Source organism: Heterodontus francisci, chromosome 7 (assembly GCF_036365525.1).
Source record: "Heterodontus francisci isolate sHetFra1 chromosome 7, sHetFra1.hap1, whole genome shotgun sequence".
NCBI lineage: Eukaryota > Metazoa > Chordata > Chondrichthyes > Heterodontiformes > Heterodontidae > Heterodontus > Heterodontus francisci.
In genome coordinates, this window is record NC_090377.1 from 9,365,667 (window position 1) to 9,382,980 (window position 17,314).

General features: G+C 52.2%; 1 protein-coding gene across 1 annotated transcript in view; it reads left to right on the plus strand.

The window, feature by feature from the left end:
- The window catches only part of plcd4a (phospholipase C, delta 4a), a 98,620-nt gene extending 82,590 nt beyond the window's left edge, over window positions 1–16,030 (plus strand). Inside the window, exons 17-18 of the mRNA XM_068034772.1 lie at window positions 11,967–12,116; window positions 15,438–16,030. Of these exons, the coding sequence (XP_067890873.1) occupies window positions 11,967–12,116; window positions 15,438–15,535 (248 nt within the window). The 3' untranslated portion in view covers window positions 15,536–16,030. The remainder of the gene's footprint in view (window positions 1–11,966; window positions 12,117–15,437) is intronic.
- Window positions 16,031–17,314: the final 1,284 nt, after the last annotated feature.

Below are 17,314 nucleotides of genomic sequence, written 5' to 3' on the forward strand. Positions count from 1 at the left end.
ATCCCCTCTAAACTTTTCCCCTTTCACTTTGAACTCGTGTCCCCTTGTAATTGAATCCCCCACTCTGGGGAAAAAGCTTCTTGCTATCCACCCTGTCTATACCTCTCATGATTTTGTACACCTCAATCAGGTCCCCCCTCAACCTCCGTCTTTCTAATGAAAATAATCCTAATCTACTCAACCTCTCTTCATAGCTAGCGCCCTCCATACCAGGCAACATCCTGGTGAACCTCCTCTGCACCCTCTCCAAAGCATCCACATCCTTTTGGTAATGTGGCGACCAGAACTGCACGCAGTATTCCAAATGTGGCCGAGCCAAAGTCCTATACAACTGTAACATGACCTGCCAACTCTTGTACTCAATACCCCGTCCGATGAAGGAAAGCATGCTGTATGCCTTCTTGACCACTCTATTGACCTGCGTTGCCACCTTCAGGGAACAATGGACCTGAACACCCAAATCTCTCTGTACATCAATTTTCTCCAGGACTTTTCCATTTACTGTATAGTTCACTCTTGAATTGGATCTTCCAAAATGCATCACCTCGCATTTGCCCGGATTGAACTCCATCTGCCATTTCTCTGCCCAACTCTCCAATCTATCTATATTCTGCTGTATTCTCTGACAGTCCCCTTCACTATCTGCTACTCCACCAATCTTAGTGTTGTCTGCAAACTTGCTAATCAGACCACCTATACTTTCCTCCAAATCATTTATGTATATCACAAACAACAGTGGTCCCAGCACGGATCCCTGTGGAACACCACTGGTCACACGTCTCCATTTTGAGAAACTCCCTTCCACTGCTACTCTCTGTCTCCTGTTGCCCAGCCAGTTCTTTATCCATCTAGCTAGTACACCTTGGACCCCATGCACCTTCACTTTCTCCATCAGCCTACCATGGGGAACCTTATCAAACGCCTTACTGAAGTCCATGTATATGACATCTACAGCCATTCCCTCATTAATCAACTTTGTCACTTCCTCAAAGAATTCTATTAAGTTGGTAAGACATGACCTTCCCTACACAAAACCATGTTGCCTATCACTGATAAGCCCATTTTCTTCCAAATGGGAATAGATCCTATCCCTCAGTATCTTCTCCAGCAGCTTCCCTACCACTGACGTCAGGCTCACCGGTCTATAATTACCTGGATTTTCCCTGCTACCCTTCTTAAACAAGGGGACAACATTAGCAATTCTCCAGTCCTCCGGGACCTCACCCGTGTTTAAGGATGTTGCAAAGATATCTGTTAAGGCCCCGGCTATTTCTTCTCTCGCTTCCCTCAGTAACCTGGGATAGATCCCATCTGGACCTGGGGACTTGTCCACCTTAATGCCTTTTAGAATACCCAACACTTCCTCCCTCCTTATGCCGACTTGACCTAGTGTAATCAAACATCTGTCCCTAACCTCAACATCTGTCATGTCCCTCTCCTAGGTGAATACCGATGCAAAGTACTCGTTTAGAATCTCACCCATTTTCTCTGACTCCACGCATAACTTTCCTCCTTTGTCCTTGAGTGGGCCAATCCTTTCTCTAGTTACCCTCTTGCTCCTTATATATGAATAAAAGGCTTTGGGATTTTCCTTAACCCTGTTTGCTAAAGATATTTCATGACCCCTTTTAGCCCTCTTAATTCCTCGTTTCAGATTGCGCCTACATTCCCGATATTCTTCCAAAGCTTCGTCTTTCTTCAGCCGCCTAGACCTTATGTGTGCTTCCTTTTTCCTCTTAGCTAGTCTCACAATTTCACCTGTCATCCATGGTTTCCTAATCTTGCCATTTCTATCCCTCATTTTCACAGGAACATGTCTCTCCTGCACTCTAATCAACCTCTCTTTAAAAGCCTCCCACATATCACATGTGGATTTACCTTCAAACAGCTGCTCCCAATCTACATTCCCCAGCTCCTGCCGAATTTTGGTATAGTTGGCCTTCCCCCAATTTAGCACTCTTCCTTTAGGACCACTCTCGTCTTTGTCCATGAGTATTTTAAAGCTTACGGAATTGTGATCACTATTCCCAAAGTAGTCCCCTACTGAAACGTCAACCACCTGGCCGGGCTCATTTCCCAACACCAGGTCCAGTATGGCCCCTTCCCGAGTTGGACTATTTACATACTGCTCTGGAAAACCCTCCTGGATGCTCCTTACAAATTCTGCTCCATCTAGACCTCTAACACTAAGTGAATCCCAGTCAATGTTGGGAAAATTAAAATCTCCTATCACCACCACCCTGTTGCTCCTACAGCTTTCCATAATCTGTTTACATATTTGTACCTCTATCTCACGCTCGCTGTTGGGAGGCCTGTAGTACAGCCCCAACATTGTTACCGCACCCTTCCTATTTCTGAGTTCTGCCCATATTGCCTCACAGCTCGCGTCCTCCATAGTGCCTTCCTTCAGCACAGCTGTGATATCCTCTTTGACCAGTAATGCAACTCCTCCACCCCTTTTACCTCCCTCTCTATCCCGCCTGAAGCATCGATATCCTGGGATATTTAGTTGCCAATCATGCCCTTCCCTCAACCAAGTCTCAGTAATAGCAATAACATCATACTCCCAGGTACTAATCCAAGCCCTAAGTTCATCTGCCTTACCTACTACACTTCTTGCATTAAAACAAATACACCTCAGACCACCAGTCCCTTTGCTTTCATCATCTGCTCCCTGCCTACTCTTTCCCTTAGTCACGCTGACTTCATTATCTAGTTCCTTACAGGCTTTAGTTACTACATCCTTACTCTGCACTGACCTCATTTGGTTCCCATCCCCCTGCCACATTAGTTTAAACCCTCCCCAACAGCGTTAGCAAAAGCACCCCCAAGGACATTGGTTCCAGTCCGGCCCAGATGTAGACCGTCCAATTTGTAATAGTCCCACCTCCCCCAGAACCGGTCCCAATGCCCCAAAAATCTGAACCCCTCCCTCCTGCACCATCTCTCAAGCCACGCATTCATCCTGACTATTCTTTCATTTCTACTCTGACTATCACGTGGCACTGGTAGTAATCCTGAGATTACTACCTCTGAGGTCCTACTTTTTAACTTGGCTCCTAACTCCCTAAATTCTGCTTGTAGGACCTCATCCCGTTTTTTACCTATATCATTGGTGCCTATGTGCACAATGACAACTGGCTGTTCACCCTCCCCCTTCAGAATGTTCTGCAGCCGATCTGAGACATCCCTGACCCGTGCACCTGGGAGGCAACATACCATTCGGGAGTCTCGTTTTCGACCACAGAACCGCCTATCTACTCCCCTTACAATCGAATCCCCTATGACTATAGCCCTTCCACTCTTTTTCCCGCCCTTCTGAACAGCAGAGCCAGGCACGGTGCCATGAACCTGGCTACTGCTGCCTTCCCTTGGTGAGCCATCTCCCCCAACAGTATCCAAAACGGTATACTTGTTGTGGAGGGAGATGACCGCAGGGGACACCTGCGCTGCCTTCCTGCTCTTTCTCTGCCTTTTGGTCACCCATTCCCTTTCTCCCTCAGCAATCCTAATTTGCGGGGTGACCAATTCACTAAACGTGCTATCCACGACCTCCTCAGCATCGCGGATGCTCCAAAGTGAGTCCATCCACAGCTCCAGAGCCGTCATGCGGTCTAACAAGAGCTGCAGCTGGACACACTTCCTGCACGTGAAGGAGTCAGGGACATCAGCCATGTCCCTGAGCTCCCACATTGAGCAAGAGGAGCATGTCACGGGTCTGAGATCTCCTGCCATTTTTAATCTTAAGCTTAAACTTAGTTAAATGAAAAAGGAACGAAAAGTTTTTTACCAATCACACGATAAAAAAAAAGAGAAATAGAAAAAGCCTTACCTTATCTACACACCACCGAGTCCTTTTTTTTGGTTAGAGGAGGAGGGCGGGTGGGAGACACTACAAGTGTAGTGTCTCGGGTTCAGAAACGGCCCAAATATATAGGGTTTTACTTACCCAGCAGCCCCCTGGTCTCCGCCGAAAACAAAAGGAAATTAAGTTTACTTTAAACTGACCTTCCCAGCTGCTCACTCGCTCGCACTCTCTGCTCCCGAAAAAGCTGCTGCAATGAAAGCTCCTTCAGCCTCTCTCCCTTGCCATAGCCTCCGTTTGTGTATTTGTGGGACAGTTTGTTGTTATTATTTTTTTCCTTTCTCGCAACCTCTATTTTATTCAACAGTGGGTGTGACTCTTCTACCCCATGGCTTCACAGTCCTCTCCGGTGGTGGGTCCTTCCTATGCTGTAGCAGTTGCTGCAGCCGCTCCTGTGGCCCCGTCACCATTTAAAATCATGACATCAAAGCATAGGGGTGAAGAGTTACACCCACCCAACTATGACTATTGAGGTTTGCGTTAAGGCATTGGCCAAGGTTGTCGGCCCCTCGGTCATTGTCGCAGCCTCAAAGATGTACGGGAAGGCAGTGTTCTTCCTGAAGACTAAGCGGGCAGTGTTCCTGGCCCTGAGCAGGGGGCTCACCATGGGCGGGACTTTCCTGCCATTGGACCCTCTGGGGGCCACTGCACAGCGTGTGATTCTCTCGAATGTCCCGCCCTTTATTCCTGATGAGCTCCTCCTCCCCCACCTGCACTATCTGGGGGAGGTGAGGTCGGGGATCACCCCAGTCCCGCTCAGTCTTCGGGAGCACAGCCTTCGACATGTCTACTCCTTCCACTGCCAGCTATTCATGCAGCTGGCGTGGGAGGAGGTCACGGAATGCTATTTTGCTGTTCAGTTCCAGGGGACAGCCTACCACGTCTTTTGGACCTCAGACGGGGGGGGGGGTGCCATGCCTTCAAGGGGGTGGGGCATGTTCAAAAGAACTGCCCCAACCTCCTGGCTGCCAACTCCACCTCGGCGGCCCAAGGTGGTGCTGCTGCAGCTCCTCCCACTCCCCCTACACCTCTAACAGAGACCACTCGGGCGGTTCCAGAGTCTGTGGTTTCCACGGCCTCCGGCAGGGAGGGGAAGGAAGAAGCGGAGAAAGAATTAACACCAAGAGACGCGTACCCTGGACGCCAGCACCTTCTCAAGGGCAATTAGGGATGGGCAATAAATGCTGACCTAGCCAGCTACACCCACATCCCATGAATGAATAAAAAAAACACCGAGGCACAACCCAAGTCTGGGCTCAGCCCAACGCCCAATCACAGGGAACCCACTTGCCCCAGGCTGAGCTTAGGCCCAGGGTAACCGGGCAAACGGAGGGTGCGGAGGCGGAGGCTTCTGTTGTAATGGAGGTCTCTGAGCCTCCGCACGCCTCCACGGAGGTAACACAGGGCCCTAAGGTGCAGGGCACATCTGTTGGAGGGGAACTGTCTCCTGGTTCGGATCCCCAGGTTCCCCCTGCCACCACCATCACCAAGTCTGTAAATTCTGGGCAGGAGCTCCCTACCCCTCAGGATGGAGGGGAGAGGGAGACCCCTGTGCATGTAGACACTCCTGAAGGAGAAAGTGGAGCCCTGCTTGTGGTGGGGGAGCCTGGGGACGCCCCTAGAGAAGCTTCTGGGTCGGATGCCCTGAGTGGATGGGAGGACGAGGCCCCAAAGGGTCGACCCTCCCAGCCAAAATCCACTCCAGACCATGATGTACCCGATCCAGTTATGGGTGAACATGCTGCCCGTCTGCTGGGCCCATGGGCACTGGCGAGGCGATGGCCTCCTTTCTTCGCCTCCGGTCCCGGCTCCAACTGGATTTCCAGAGTCGGGAACTACCGTCTCCCCTGGGTCACTCATTGGCCTGGGGATGGAGGTGGAGGGGGGTCCTGAACCACTGGCACCCATGGGCTCCAGTTCCACAGAAGAACCCAGAGAGGACTCCTCCGCCATCGATCCTGGGGGTGGGATCGTGACGGAGGCAGGACCAGCTGGCACGGCTGGGACGTCCATCTCACAGTGTTTGGTGGGTGTGTTGGCCGCTGGCGGTGACGACCCGGAGGAGGATGGGGTCTCGGTCTGGAGCATGGAGAATGACCTTGAATCCATCGCCAGTGAGGTGGTGGAGTCCCTTGTGCCTCCCACCGAGTCTCCCCTCACCCCCACTGCGGAACTCCGGGATTTCCTCCTGGCATGCAGGGGTCGCCGCAATAAAGTTCAGCTGGCCCTCGGCCGTTGGTCGAATCTGACGCTAATCATCCAGTCTGTCCATGCCGCCCTCAAGAAAGTGGGGAAGGGTGCGGGCATGAAACTGGTTGAGAGGCGCCGGTTTAAAGCATTCCTCAATGGGTTGCTGGGGGAGTGGAAGGCGAGTGCGCTTTTACTCCCTCCTCACAGTGAGGTGTTGGTGATGGGTAGAATACTTTTGACATGAAGATAACCATAGCCTCCATGTGGCTGGTGCCGTGCTCGGACCACCGCCTAGTGTGGGCGGAGTTCACTCCGCTCTGCACGCGGGCAGGGTCCGCTTACTGGCACTTTAACAACCAGCTGCTGGAGGACAAACGATTCCGGAACGCATTCCGTCGATTCTGGGCCGACTGGAGAAGGTAGCAGGAGGGCTGCCCTCCTTGAGGCTATGGTGGGACGTGGGCAAGACTCACATCCATGTCTTCTGTCAGGAGTACGCGAAGGGGTCGACCAAGAGGCGGGAAGCTGAGATCAGGCACCTAAGAGATGGAGGTGCTCGACTTGGAGTCCCACCTCAGTCATGCCGTCGCGGACCCGGCCCTGTGGCAGGCGTACAAAGAGAAGAAGGGCGCGCTGAGGGACCTTCAGCTCGTAGGGTCCCGAGGCGCGTACGTGAGGTCGCGGATCCAGATCCTGGAAGATTTGGACCGTGCCTCACCCTTCACGCTGGAAAAATGGTGGGAGGTCCGTAAACAGCTCATCGAGCTGCTGGCTGACGACGGAACCTCCATTACGGATCCGGAGGGAATGGGCCTTTTGGTCCGTAGCTATTACAGTGCATTGTTCTGTCTGGATCCGTCCAGTGAGGACGCACGCAGAGTTCTGTGGGAGGACCTGCTGAAGGTCAGCCCGGAGGGCACTGAAGGATTGGAAGCTCCATTCACATTGGCGGAGCTGACTGGCGCCCTCTACTAGCTCTCGAGGGGCAAATCCCCGGGGCTGGATTGGCTGACGGAGGAGTTCCTCAGGGCGTTCTGGGATGTCTTGGGGGACGATTACGCGCGGGTCCTGGGCGAAAGCCTGGCAACCGGGGAGATGCCCCTCTCGTGGTGCAGACCAGTCATCGTCCTGCTGTCGAAGAGGGGCGATCTCCGCCTGCTTAAGAACTGGCGTCCGGTCTCCCTCCTCAGCACGGATTATAAGATCTTTGCCCGGGCTATGTCGACCCGCCTGGGCTCCATGCTGGCCCATATGATCCACCCCGACCAGTCCTACACGGTCCTGGGTCAGCCCATCCAGGACAACATCCACCTGGTCCAGGACCTGATCCATCTTTCCCAGAGGACTGGTCAGTCGGTCGCCTTTCTCTCCCTCGATCAGGAGAAGGTGTTCAACAGGGTGGATCACAAATATTTTTTTGGGACCCTGTGCGCTTTCGGACTCGGGCCGTATTTTGTGGCCCAGGTCCAACTTTTATACACCGCCGCAGAGTGTCTAGTCAAGGTTAACGGGTCCTTGACGGCGTCCTTTCGCTTTGGGAGAGGAGTGCGTCAGGAATGCTCCATGTCCGGCCAATTGTATACCATCTGCGTGGAGCCATTCCTGTGCCTGCTTCGCAGGAGATTGACGGGATTGGCTCTGCGCGAGCCGGCCATGCGGGTCGTCCTCTCGGCTTATGCCGACGACGTGCTCCTCGCGGTCACAGATCCCGTTGACTTGCGGAGGATGCACGACTGCCAGCAGACCTTTTCTGCTGCGTCCTCCGCAAGGATCAATTGAGAGAAATGTTCCGGACTCCTGGTGGGTCAGTGGCGGGTGGACTCCCTGCCGGAGGAGATGACACCTTTGCGTGAAGCACCACGCACCTCCTCTAACTGGGAGTCCACCTTAGCCCCGCTGAGGAAGCCTGGCCAGCAAACTGGCAGGAGTTGGAGGCGAAAGTCACCACTTGGCTGGGGCGCTGGACAGGACTGCTCTGAGTGCTTTCATACAGGGGCCGAGCGCTGGTCATAAACCAACTGGTGGCCTTGATGCTGTGGTACCGGTTGGTCACTTTGGCCCCACCCCCTGTATTCACCACCAAGATCCAGAAGAAACTCGTCGATTTCTTCTGGGGCAAGAGGAAACGCTGGGTCTCTGCCGCGGTCCTGAGTCTCCCGATCGAGGAGGGCGGCCAGTCGCTGGTGTGCGTCCGCACCCAGGCTGAGACTCTCCGCCTTCGGACCCTGCAGAGATACCTGTACGTCGAGCGTCCCCCCAGATGGTGTGCGCTGGCAACGTATTTTTTCCGCCAGTGTCACTGCCTTCAAGACGACACGCAGCTCCCGGTGGAGTCCGTTAGCCGCGCCTCACTGAGGGAGTTGCCTGTCTTTTACCGGGATCTATTAAAAGTCTGGAACATGGTCGCCTCCAGTCAGGGCGCTCCCCCGCCGACAGAAGAGATCGCCTTAGCTGTCTGGGCAGCTGGCTCTGGGGACGGACCAAAAGGCGGAGGAGTAGCTGAAGCCCCCGGGACACCCCTCACTGTGGGTGACAAGGGGGCTCGGGACTGCAGATCAGGATCCGGTCCCACACAACCCGAGCTGCCTCTTGGAAATGCCCTCCGTGCCATTCCAAACAGCGCGGAAGGATTTCCTGTATGGGCTGCTCCTACACAATTTCCACTTCCTTGTCTTCGTCAGCCGACCGGACACGTCGTGGCTGTCCATGTTGTCATCTGACGGCGAGGGGAAACCCCGGTGGAGGTCTCTCTACGCGTGTGTCCTCCCTGTTTCCATCGGTGACCTGGAGTGGAGGGTGCTGCACAGGGCAGTCCCGTGCAATAGACGTTTAAGCAGGTCACGGACTCCCAGGCCACCTGTACTTTCTGCGGCCTTGTCGAGTCAGTGTTCCATGTATATATGGAGTGTGCGAGGTTGCAGCCCCTGTTTGAGTATTTGAAGGGGCTGCCCCTCAAGTTCTGGCTGCACTTCAGTCCCACGCTCCTGATCTTTGGGCATCCGGTGCGGAGAGGCGTGGGCCGGGAGGAGGATCTCCTCGTTGGTCTGCTCCTGGGCCTGGCCAAGGTGGCAATTCACAGGTCCAGGCTGCGGGCCGTTGGGGGGGGTCCGTCCTCCCCGATTGTCTGCCCCTCTTCCATGGTTACGTTCGCGCCCAGGTGTCCCTGGAGAAGGAGCATGCGGTGTCAGCTGGTACGCTTGAGGCCTTCCGCGACTGGTGGGCACCGCAGGGACTGGGGTGCATTGCCGACACCGAGAATGGCATTTTAATTTGAGTTTTGTTTTATTTATTCGATTTTCATAAAGTTATTTTATAAAATGTGTATAAGGGGGAAAAGAAAAGAAAAAAAAACATGGTTCGAAAGAGAGAAAAAAAAGGGGTTAGATAGAGAATAGGTTGGCGGAGAGAGGATACTTTCATCGCCTCAGTGTGGGCTGAAATTAGAGCCAGGTACTTTGTGTTGTAACTAGCTCTAGCTCTGTTACTAGCTCTAACTCTGTAACTAACTCTAACTCTGTAACTAACTCTAACTCTGTAACTAACTCTAACTCTGTAACTAGCTCTAGCTCTGTTACTAGCTCTAACTCTGTAACTAACTCTAACTCTGTAACTAACTCTAACTCTGTAACTAACTCTAACTCTGTAACTAGCTCTAGCTCTGTTACTAGCTCTAACTCTGTAACTAACTCTAACTCTGTAACTAACTCTAACTCTGTAACTAGCTCTAGCTCTGTAACTAGCTCTAGCTCTGTTACTAGCTCTAACTCTGTAACTAGCTCTAGCTCTGTTACTAGCTCTAACTCTGTAACTAACTCTAACTCTGTAACTAACTCTAACTCTGTAACTAGCTCTAGCTCTGTTACTAGCTCTAGCTCTGTTACTAGCTCTAACTCTGTTACTAGCTCTAGCTCTGTTACTAGCTCTAACTCTGTAACTAGCTCTAGCTCTGTTACTAGCTCTAACTCTGTAACTAACTCTAACTCTGTAACTAGCTCTAACTCTGTTACTAACTCTAACTGTAACTAACTCTAACTCTGTAACTAACTCTAACTCTGTAACTAGCTCTAGCTCTGTTACTAGCTCTAACTCTGTAACTAACTCTAACTCTGTAACTAGCTCTAGCTCTGTTACTAGCTCTAACTCTGTAACTAGCTCCAGCTCTGTTACTAGCTCTAGCTCTGTTACTAGCTCTAACTCTGTTACTAACTCTAACTGTAACTAACTCTAACTCTGTTACTAACTCTAACTCTGTTACTAGCTCTAACTCTGTAACTAACTCTAACTCTGTAACTAGCTCTAGCTCTGTTACTAGCTCTAGCTCTGTTACTAGCTCTAACTCTGTTACTAACTCTAACTGTAACTAACTCTAACTCTGTTACTAACTCTAACTCTGTTACTAACTCTAACTCTGTTACTAGCTCTAACTCTGTTACTAGCTCTAACTCTGTAACTAACTCTAACTCTGTTACTAGCACTAACTCTAACTGTGTAACTAACTAATTGACCACCCAATCCCAACCTGGATCAATTGTAATTGCACTTTTCACCAGCTGGTGGCACTGTTGCACATCTATAGGAGCAGGACGAGGCCATTCAGCCCATCGAGCCTGCTCCACCATTCAATTAGATCATGGATGATCATTTACCTCAAAGCCACTTTCCCACTATCCCCATATCCCTCGATGTCATTAGTATCCAGATATCCATCGAATTCTGTCTTGAACATGCTCAATGATTGAGCTTCCACAGCCCTCTGGAGTAGAGAATTCCAAAGATTCACCACCCTCTGAGGAAAGAAATTCCTCCTCATCTCAGTCTTAAATGACCTGCCCCTTATTCTGAGACTGTGTCCCCGGATTCTAGATCCCCCCGCCCCACCGCCTGAGCAAGGGGAAGCATCCTAACTACATCCACCCTGTCACACCCTGTAACAGTTTTGTAAGTTTCAATGAGATCACTTCTCATTCTTCAGAACTCTAGAGAATACAGGCACAGTTTCCTCAATCTCTCCTCCTAAAACAATTTCACCATCCCAGGGATTAGTCTGGTGAACCCGAAAGGGTGAACTGTCTCTCCTATTGATGGAAAATAAAACTACAATCACTGCAGCTGCTGCGAGAATCTGAGTGTGACTGAGGTGAGTGAGTGAGCAAGTGTGAATGGGAGAGTGTGAGTGAGGGTAATTAGGAATTACAAGGGCAATTGAGGATGGGCAATAAATGCTGTCCTAGCCAGCGATGCCCAGATCCTATGAACAATTTTTAAAAAGGTGTGTGAGTGAATGTGTGCGAGGGTGTGTGAGTGTGTGAGCGAGTGTGTATCTGTGTGAGCGAGGGTGTGTGAGTGTGAGCGAGGGTGTGTGAGTGTGAGCGAGGGTGTGTGTGTGTGAGCGAGGGTGTGTGTGTGAGTGTGTGTCTGTGTGAGCGAGTGTGTGTCTGTGTGAGCGAGTGTGTGTCTGTGTGAGCGAGTGTGAGAGTGTGAGCGAGGGTATGTGAGCGAGGGTGTGTGTCTGTGTGAGCGAGTGTGTGTCTGTGTGAGCGAGTGTGTGTCTGTGTGAGCGAGTGTGAGAGAGTGAGCGAGGGTGTGTGAGTGTGTATGTGAGTGTGAGCGAGTGTGTGTGAGAGTGTGTGAGTGTGAGCGAGGGTGTGTGTGTGAGAGTGTGTGCTGGTTTGTGCCTGGAAACGGATGAGTTCAGAGTAACAAAGGGGATTTTGGATTTATGTTTAAAAAGGAATAAAATTTGCAGGGCTATGGGGAAAGAGTAACGGGAGTGGGACTGATTGGTTAACTCAACCAAAAGTGTTGACACAGATATGATGGGCTGATTGGCCTCTTTCTGTGCTGTAAGATTCTGAGTTCTGCAACCTCTCACCCTGGCGGTTATCATTTTCCCTTTTGCTATCCTCACCAGGTTTTAACCCTGTGTGGTACGAGACTCTAACTTTCCTTGTTCATGTTCCTGATCTTGCTCTGGTCCGATTTGTGGTTGAAGATTATGACTTAGCTTCGAAGAACGACTTTGTGGGACAGTACACATTACCCTTCAGCACGATCAAGGAAGGTGAGATGCTTGCCTGTTAACCCTTTACTGATATAAAGAAAGTATTCATTTCTCTAGTGCCTGTCATCTGCTCCGGACATTCCAAAGTGCTTTACAGCCAATGAAGATTTATTTTTGAGATGTGGTCATTGTTGTAATGTAGGATCTTCAACAGCCAATTTACACAGAGCAAGATCCCACAAACAGCAATGAGATTAATGATTTGTGATTTTGGTTGAGGGATAAATATTGGCCAGGACACTGGGGAGAACTCCCCGTTAAATGATACATTGAAGTGGGAACAAGATAAGCACATCAGGGAGAAAGGAATAGAAGGATATGTTGATAGAGTGAGATGGAGGGGAGTGGGAGGAGGCTCGTGTGCAGCAAAAGCACCAGCATAGACCTGTCGGGCCGAATGGCCTGTTTCTGTGCTGTAAATACTTGGTATCTCTTTGAATAGTGGCCCTGGGGTCATTTACACCCACCTGAGAGGACAGACAGGGCCTCGGTTTAATGTCTCATCCGAAAGCTGACGCCTCTGACAGTGCAGCACTCCCTCAGTACTGACCCTGCGACAGTGCAGCGCTCCTTCAGTACTGACTCTCCAACAGTGCAGGACTCCCTCAGTACTGACCCTGCGACAGTGCAGCGCTCCTTCAGTACTGACCCTCTGACAGTGCAGCACTCCCTCAGTACTGACCCTCCAACAGTGCAGCACTCCCTCAGTACTGACCCTCCAACAGTGCAGCACTCCCTCAGTACTGACCCTCTGACAGTGCAGCACTCCCTCAGTACTGCCCCTCTGACTATGCAGCACTCCCTCAGTACTGACCCTCCAACAGTGCAGCACTCCCTCAGTACTGACCCTCTGACAGTGCAGCGCTCCCTCAGTACTGACCCTCCAACAGTGCAGCACTCCCTCAGTCCTGACCCTCCGACAGTGCAGCACTCCCTCAGTCCTGACCCTCCGACAGTGCAGCACTCCCTCAGTCCTGACCCTCCGACAGTGCAGCACTCCCTCAGTGCTGACCCTCCGACAGTGCAGCACTCCCTCAGTGCTGACCCTCCGACAGTGCAGCACTCCCTCAGTGCTGACCCTCCGACAGTGCAGCACTCCCTCAGTGCTGACCCTCCGACAGTGCAGCACTCCCTCAGTACTGACCCTCTGACAGTGCAGCACACCCTCAGTACTGACCCTCTGACAGTGCAGCACTCCCTCAGTGCTGACCCTCTGACGGTGCAGCACTCCCTCAGTGCTGACCCTCTGACGGTGCAGCACTCCCTCAGTACTGACCCTCTGACTATGCAACACTCCTCAGTGCTGACCCTCCGACAGTGCAGCACTCCCTCAGTGCTGACCCTCCGACAGTGCAGCACTCCCTCAGTGCTGACCCACCGACAGTGCAGCACTCCCTCAGTGCTGACCCACCAACAGTGCAGCACTCCCTCAGTGCTGACCCTCTGACAGTGCAGCACTCCCTCAGTACTGACCCTCTGACGGTGCAGCATTCCCTCAGTGCTGACCCTCTGACAGTGCAGCACTCCCTCAGTACTGACCCTCTGACGGTGCAGCACTCCCTCAGTACTGACCCTCTGACGGTGCAGCACTCCCTCAGTACTGACCCTCTGACGGTGCAGCACTCCCTCAGTACTGACCCTCTGACGGTGCAGCACTCCCTCAGTACTGACCCTCTGACGGTGCAGCACTCCCTCAGTACTGACCCTCTGACTATGCAACACTCCCTCAGTACTGACCCTCCAACAGTGCAGCACTCCCTCAGTACTGACCCTCTGACAGTGCAGCGCTCCCTCAGTACTGACCCTCTGACAGTGCAGCACTCCCTCAGTACTGATCCTATGACAGTGCAGCACTCCCTCAGTACTGACTCTCCGACAGTGCAGCACTCCCTCAGTCCTGACCCTCCGACAGTGCAGCACTCCCTCAGTCCTGACCCTCCGACAGTGCAGCACCCTCAGTACTGACCCTCCGACAGTGCAGCACACCCTCAGTGTTGACCCTCCGACAGTGCAGCACTCCCTCAGTGCTGACCCACCGACAGTGCAGCACTCCCTCAGTGCTGACCCTCTGACGGTGCAGCACTCCCTCAGTACTGACCCTCTGACGGTGCAGCACTCCCTCAGTACTGACCCTCTGACAGTGCAGCACTCCCTCAGTGCTGACCCTCTGACAGTGCAGCACTCCTTCAGTGCTGACCCTCTGACAGTGCAGCACTCCTTCAGTACTGACCCTCTGACGGTGCAGCACTCCCTCAGTACTGACCCTCTGACGGTGCAGCACTCCCTCAGTGCTGACCCTCTGACGGTGCAGCACTCCCTCAGTGCTGACCCTCTGACGGTGCAGCACTCCCTCAGTACTGACCCTCTGACAGTGCAGCACTCCCTCAGTGCTGACCCTCTGACAGTGCAGCACTCCCTCAGTGCTGACCCTCTGACAGTGCAGCACTCCCTCAGTACTGACCCTCTGACAGTACAGTGTAAAGGCCTGCTCGGGTAGGAAATTGAAACTCGACCCGGGCCTGAGTCCTTTGATTTTTTTTTCCCGTGCCTGACCCGAACACCGTAATAAAGTTAATTATATCAAACAGGTTATTGTGCTCTACCTTTGTCCAAATGTTGTGATCCTCCGCGTTTCCCACCTTGTCGTCCCGGCTGAATGTTCAAATTTTGACGATTTCTTCCCTCCCTGATCAAGGCAGCACTGTGCCCACATCCAGCCCGAGACGACCCCAGCCCGAATGCCGGATCTGGAGGGGAGACCTGACCCATGTTGTTGGGTCTGGTTGGCTTCGGGTCGGGTAGCCGGGCTTTAGTGCAGAGCTCCCATCCTGAGAATGAATGCACGAAGGAAGATGCGAGGACTGTATGACCCTAACCCAGTGTGAGGGAGGGGGCAATGGGGGGGACGGGAGGAGGGTTTGGGTTGTGGAGGGATATAGGGAGGAAGTGAGAGGAGGAAGAGGAGGGGTGAGGATGGGAGTGGGTGAGGTGAGGAGGAGAAGCAGTGATGTGCTGGGTCCAAATCCTGGAACTCCCTTCCTAACAGCACTGTGGGTGTACCTACCCCACATGGACTGCAGCGGTTCAAGAAGGCAGCTCACCACCACGTTCTCAAGGGCAATTAGGGATGGACAATAAATGCTGGCCTGGCCAGTGACACCCACATCCTGTAAACGAATAAGAACCATGTCGGGGAAGGGAAGAGTTATGTGGGGGTGGGGGGAGGAGAGGGGAGTGCAGGAGGGGATGGAAGGATGTTCTACCTTTACCCTTCGCCGTGAGATCCTGGTTCTCTAACAGTCGGTCTCTTTCTTCCTTCAGGTTACCGCCACATTCACCTGCTCTCGAAGGACGGGACAGGAATTCCTCCGTCCTCCTTGTTTGTTCACACCAGGATCACTGAGGCAGCAGGAAGATAGGTCCAGCATGGCCGTGATTGATTGATTCTGCTCCTTACTGCACTCTTATCCCACCACACCCTCACCTGATAGGTTTTATAGCATTGTATAAATTTACTAGGATTTTTTAATATTTATTTTGCTGTAATTTATACTTTAGTTCTGTGCTGCTCCCGTTTCCAAAACTCATTCACACATCACAGATCACAGCGGGAGGTCAGAGTTCAGCAGCGGTGAGTTGAAGGGTCACCGTTAAGACGGCAAGTGGCACATTTATCGGTAGAATTAGCTGGGCGAGTTTCTTCAGGGAGTTCCCTGGAGCCAGATTCCGATCCCAATTCAAGGTTTTCCTTTTCTCCTGCACAGGGATACTGGGTGCGGTGAGATTTAGTGCTGTTGCCGATTGGTGGGACATGCCGGGGTAGGCGGAGCCTGTCGGCATGGCAGCGAGTTGACGCCGGCGGTCAATCTGTTGCTCTAATATCAGGTCAACGGCCATCACAGGCAGCGGGTAGTGTGGGTCCAAGGTGAATGAGTGGGTGGGGGAGGGGGTTGCTGGACAGATGGGGCAAGGTGTGCTGGACAGTGCTGAGGGGCAGTGGGGCAGAATAGGAGGGAATGGCTGAGAGTCTCAAGCTTTCTCGGGATGTGATTGTCCCTGGCTGGAGTTGAGAGGCTGTGATCAGCATCTCCATTGGGACCCCGATTATAGAGGGATCTCTCCATCGAGACCCCTTTTATAGAGAGATCTCTCCACTGGGACCCCTTTTATAGAGAGATCTCTCCATCGAGACCCCAATTATAGAGGGATCTCTCCATCGAGACCCCAATTATATAGAGATCTCTCCTCTGAAACCCCCATTATAGAGAGACCTTTCTTCTGGGACCCCCATTATAGAGAGATCTCTCCATCGGGACCCCCATTATAGAGAGATCTCTCCATCGGGACCCCCATTATAGAGAGATCTCTCCATCGGGACCCCCATTATAGAGAGATCTCTCCATCGAGACCCCCATTATAGAGAGATCTCTCCATCGAGACCCCCATTATAGAGAGATCTCTCCATCGAGACCCCAATTATATAGCGATCTCTCCATCGAGACCCCCATTATAGAGAGATCTCTCCATCGAGACCCCAATTATATAGCGATCTCTCCATCGAGACCCCAATTATATAGCGATCTCTCCATCGAGACCCCCATTATAGAGAGATCTCTCCACTGGGTCCCCCATTATAGAGAGATCGCTCCATCGAGACCCCAATTATATAGTGACCTCTCCACTGGGACCCCCATTATAGAGAGATCTCTCCATCGAGACCCCAATTATAGAGAGATCTCTCCATCGAGACCCCCATTATAGAGAGATCTCTTCACCTGCTTCCCCATTATAGAGAGATCTCTCCACTGGGACCCCCATTATAGAGAGATCTCTCCATCGAGACCCCAATTATATAGTGACCTCGCCACTGGGACCCCCATTATAGAGAGATCTCTCCATCGAGACCCCAATTATAGAGAGATCTCTCCATCGAGACCCCAATTATATAGAGATCTCTTCACCTGCTTCCCCATTATAGAGAGATCTCTCCACTGGGACCCCCATTATAGAGAGATCTCTCCATCGGGACCCCCATTATAGAGAGATCTCTCCATCGGGACCCCCATTATAGAGAGATCTCTCCATCGGGCCCCCATTATAGAGAGATCTCTCCATCGAGACCCCCATTATAGAGAGATCTCTCCATCGAGACCCCCATTATAGAGAGATCTCTCCATCGAGACCCCCATTATAGAGAG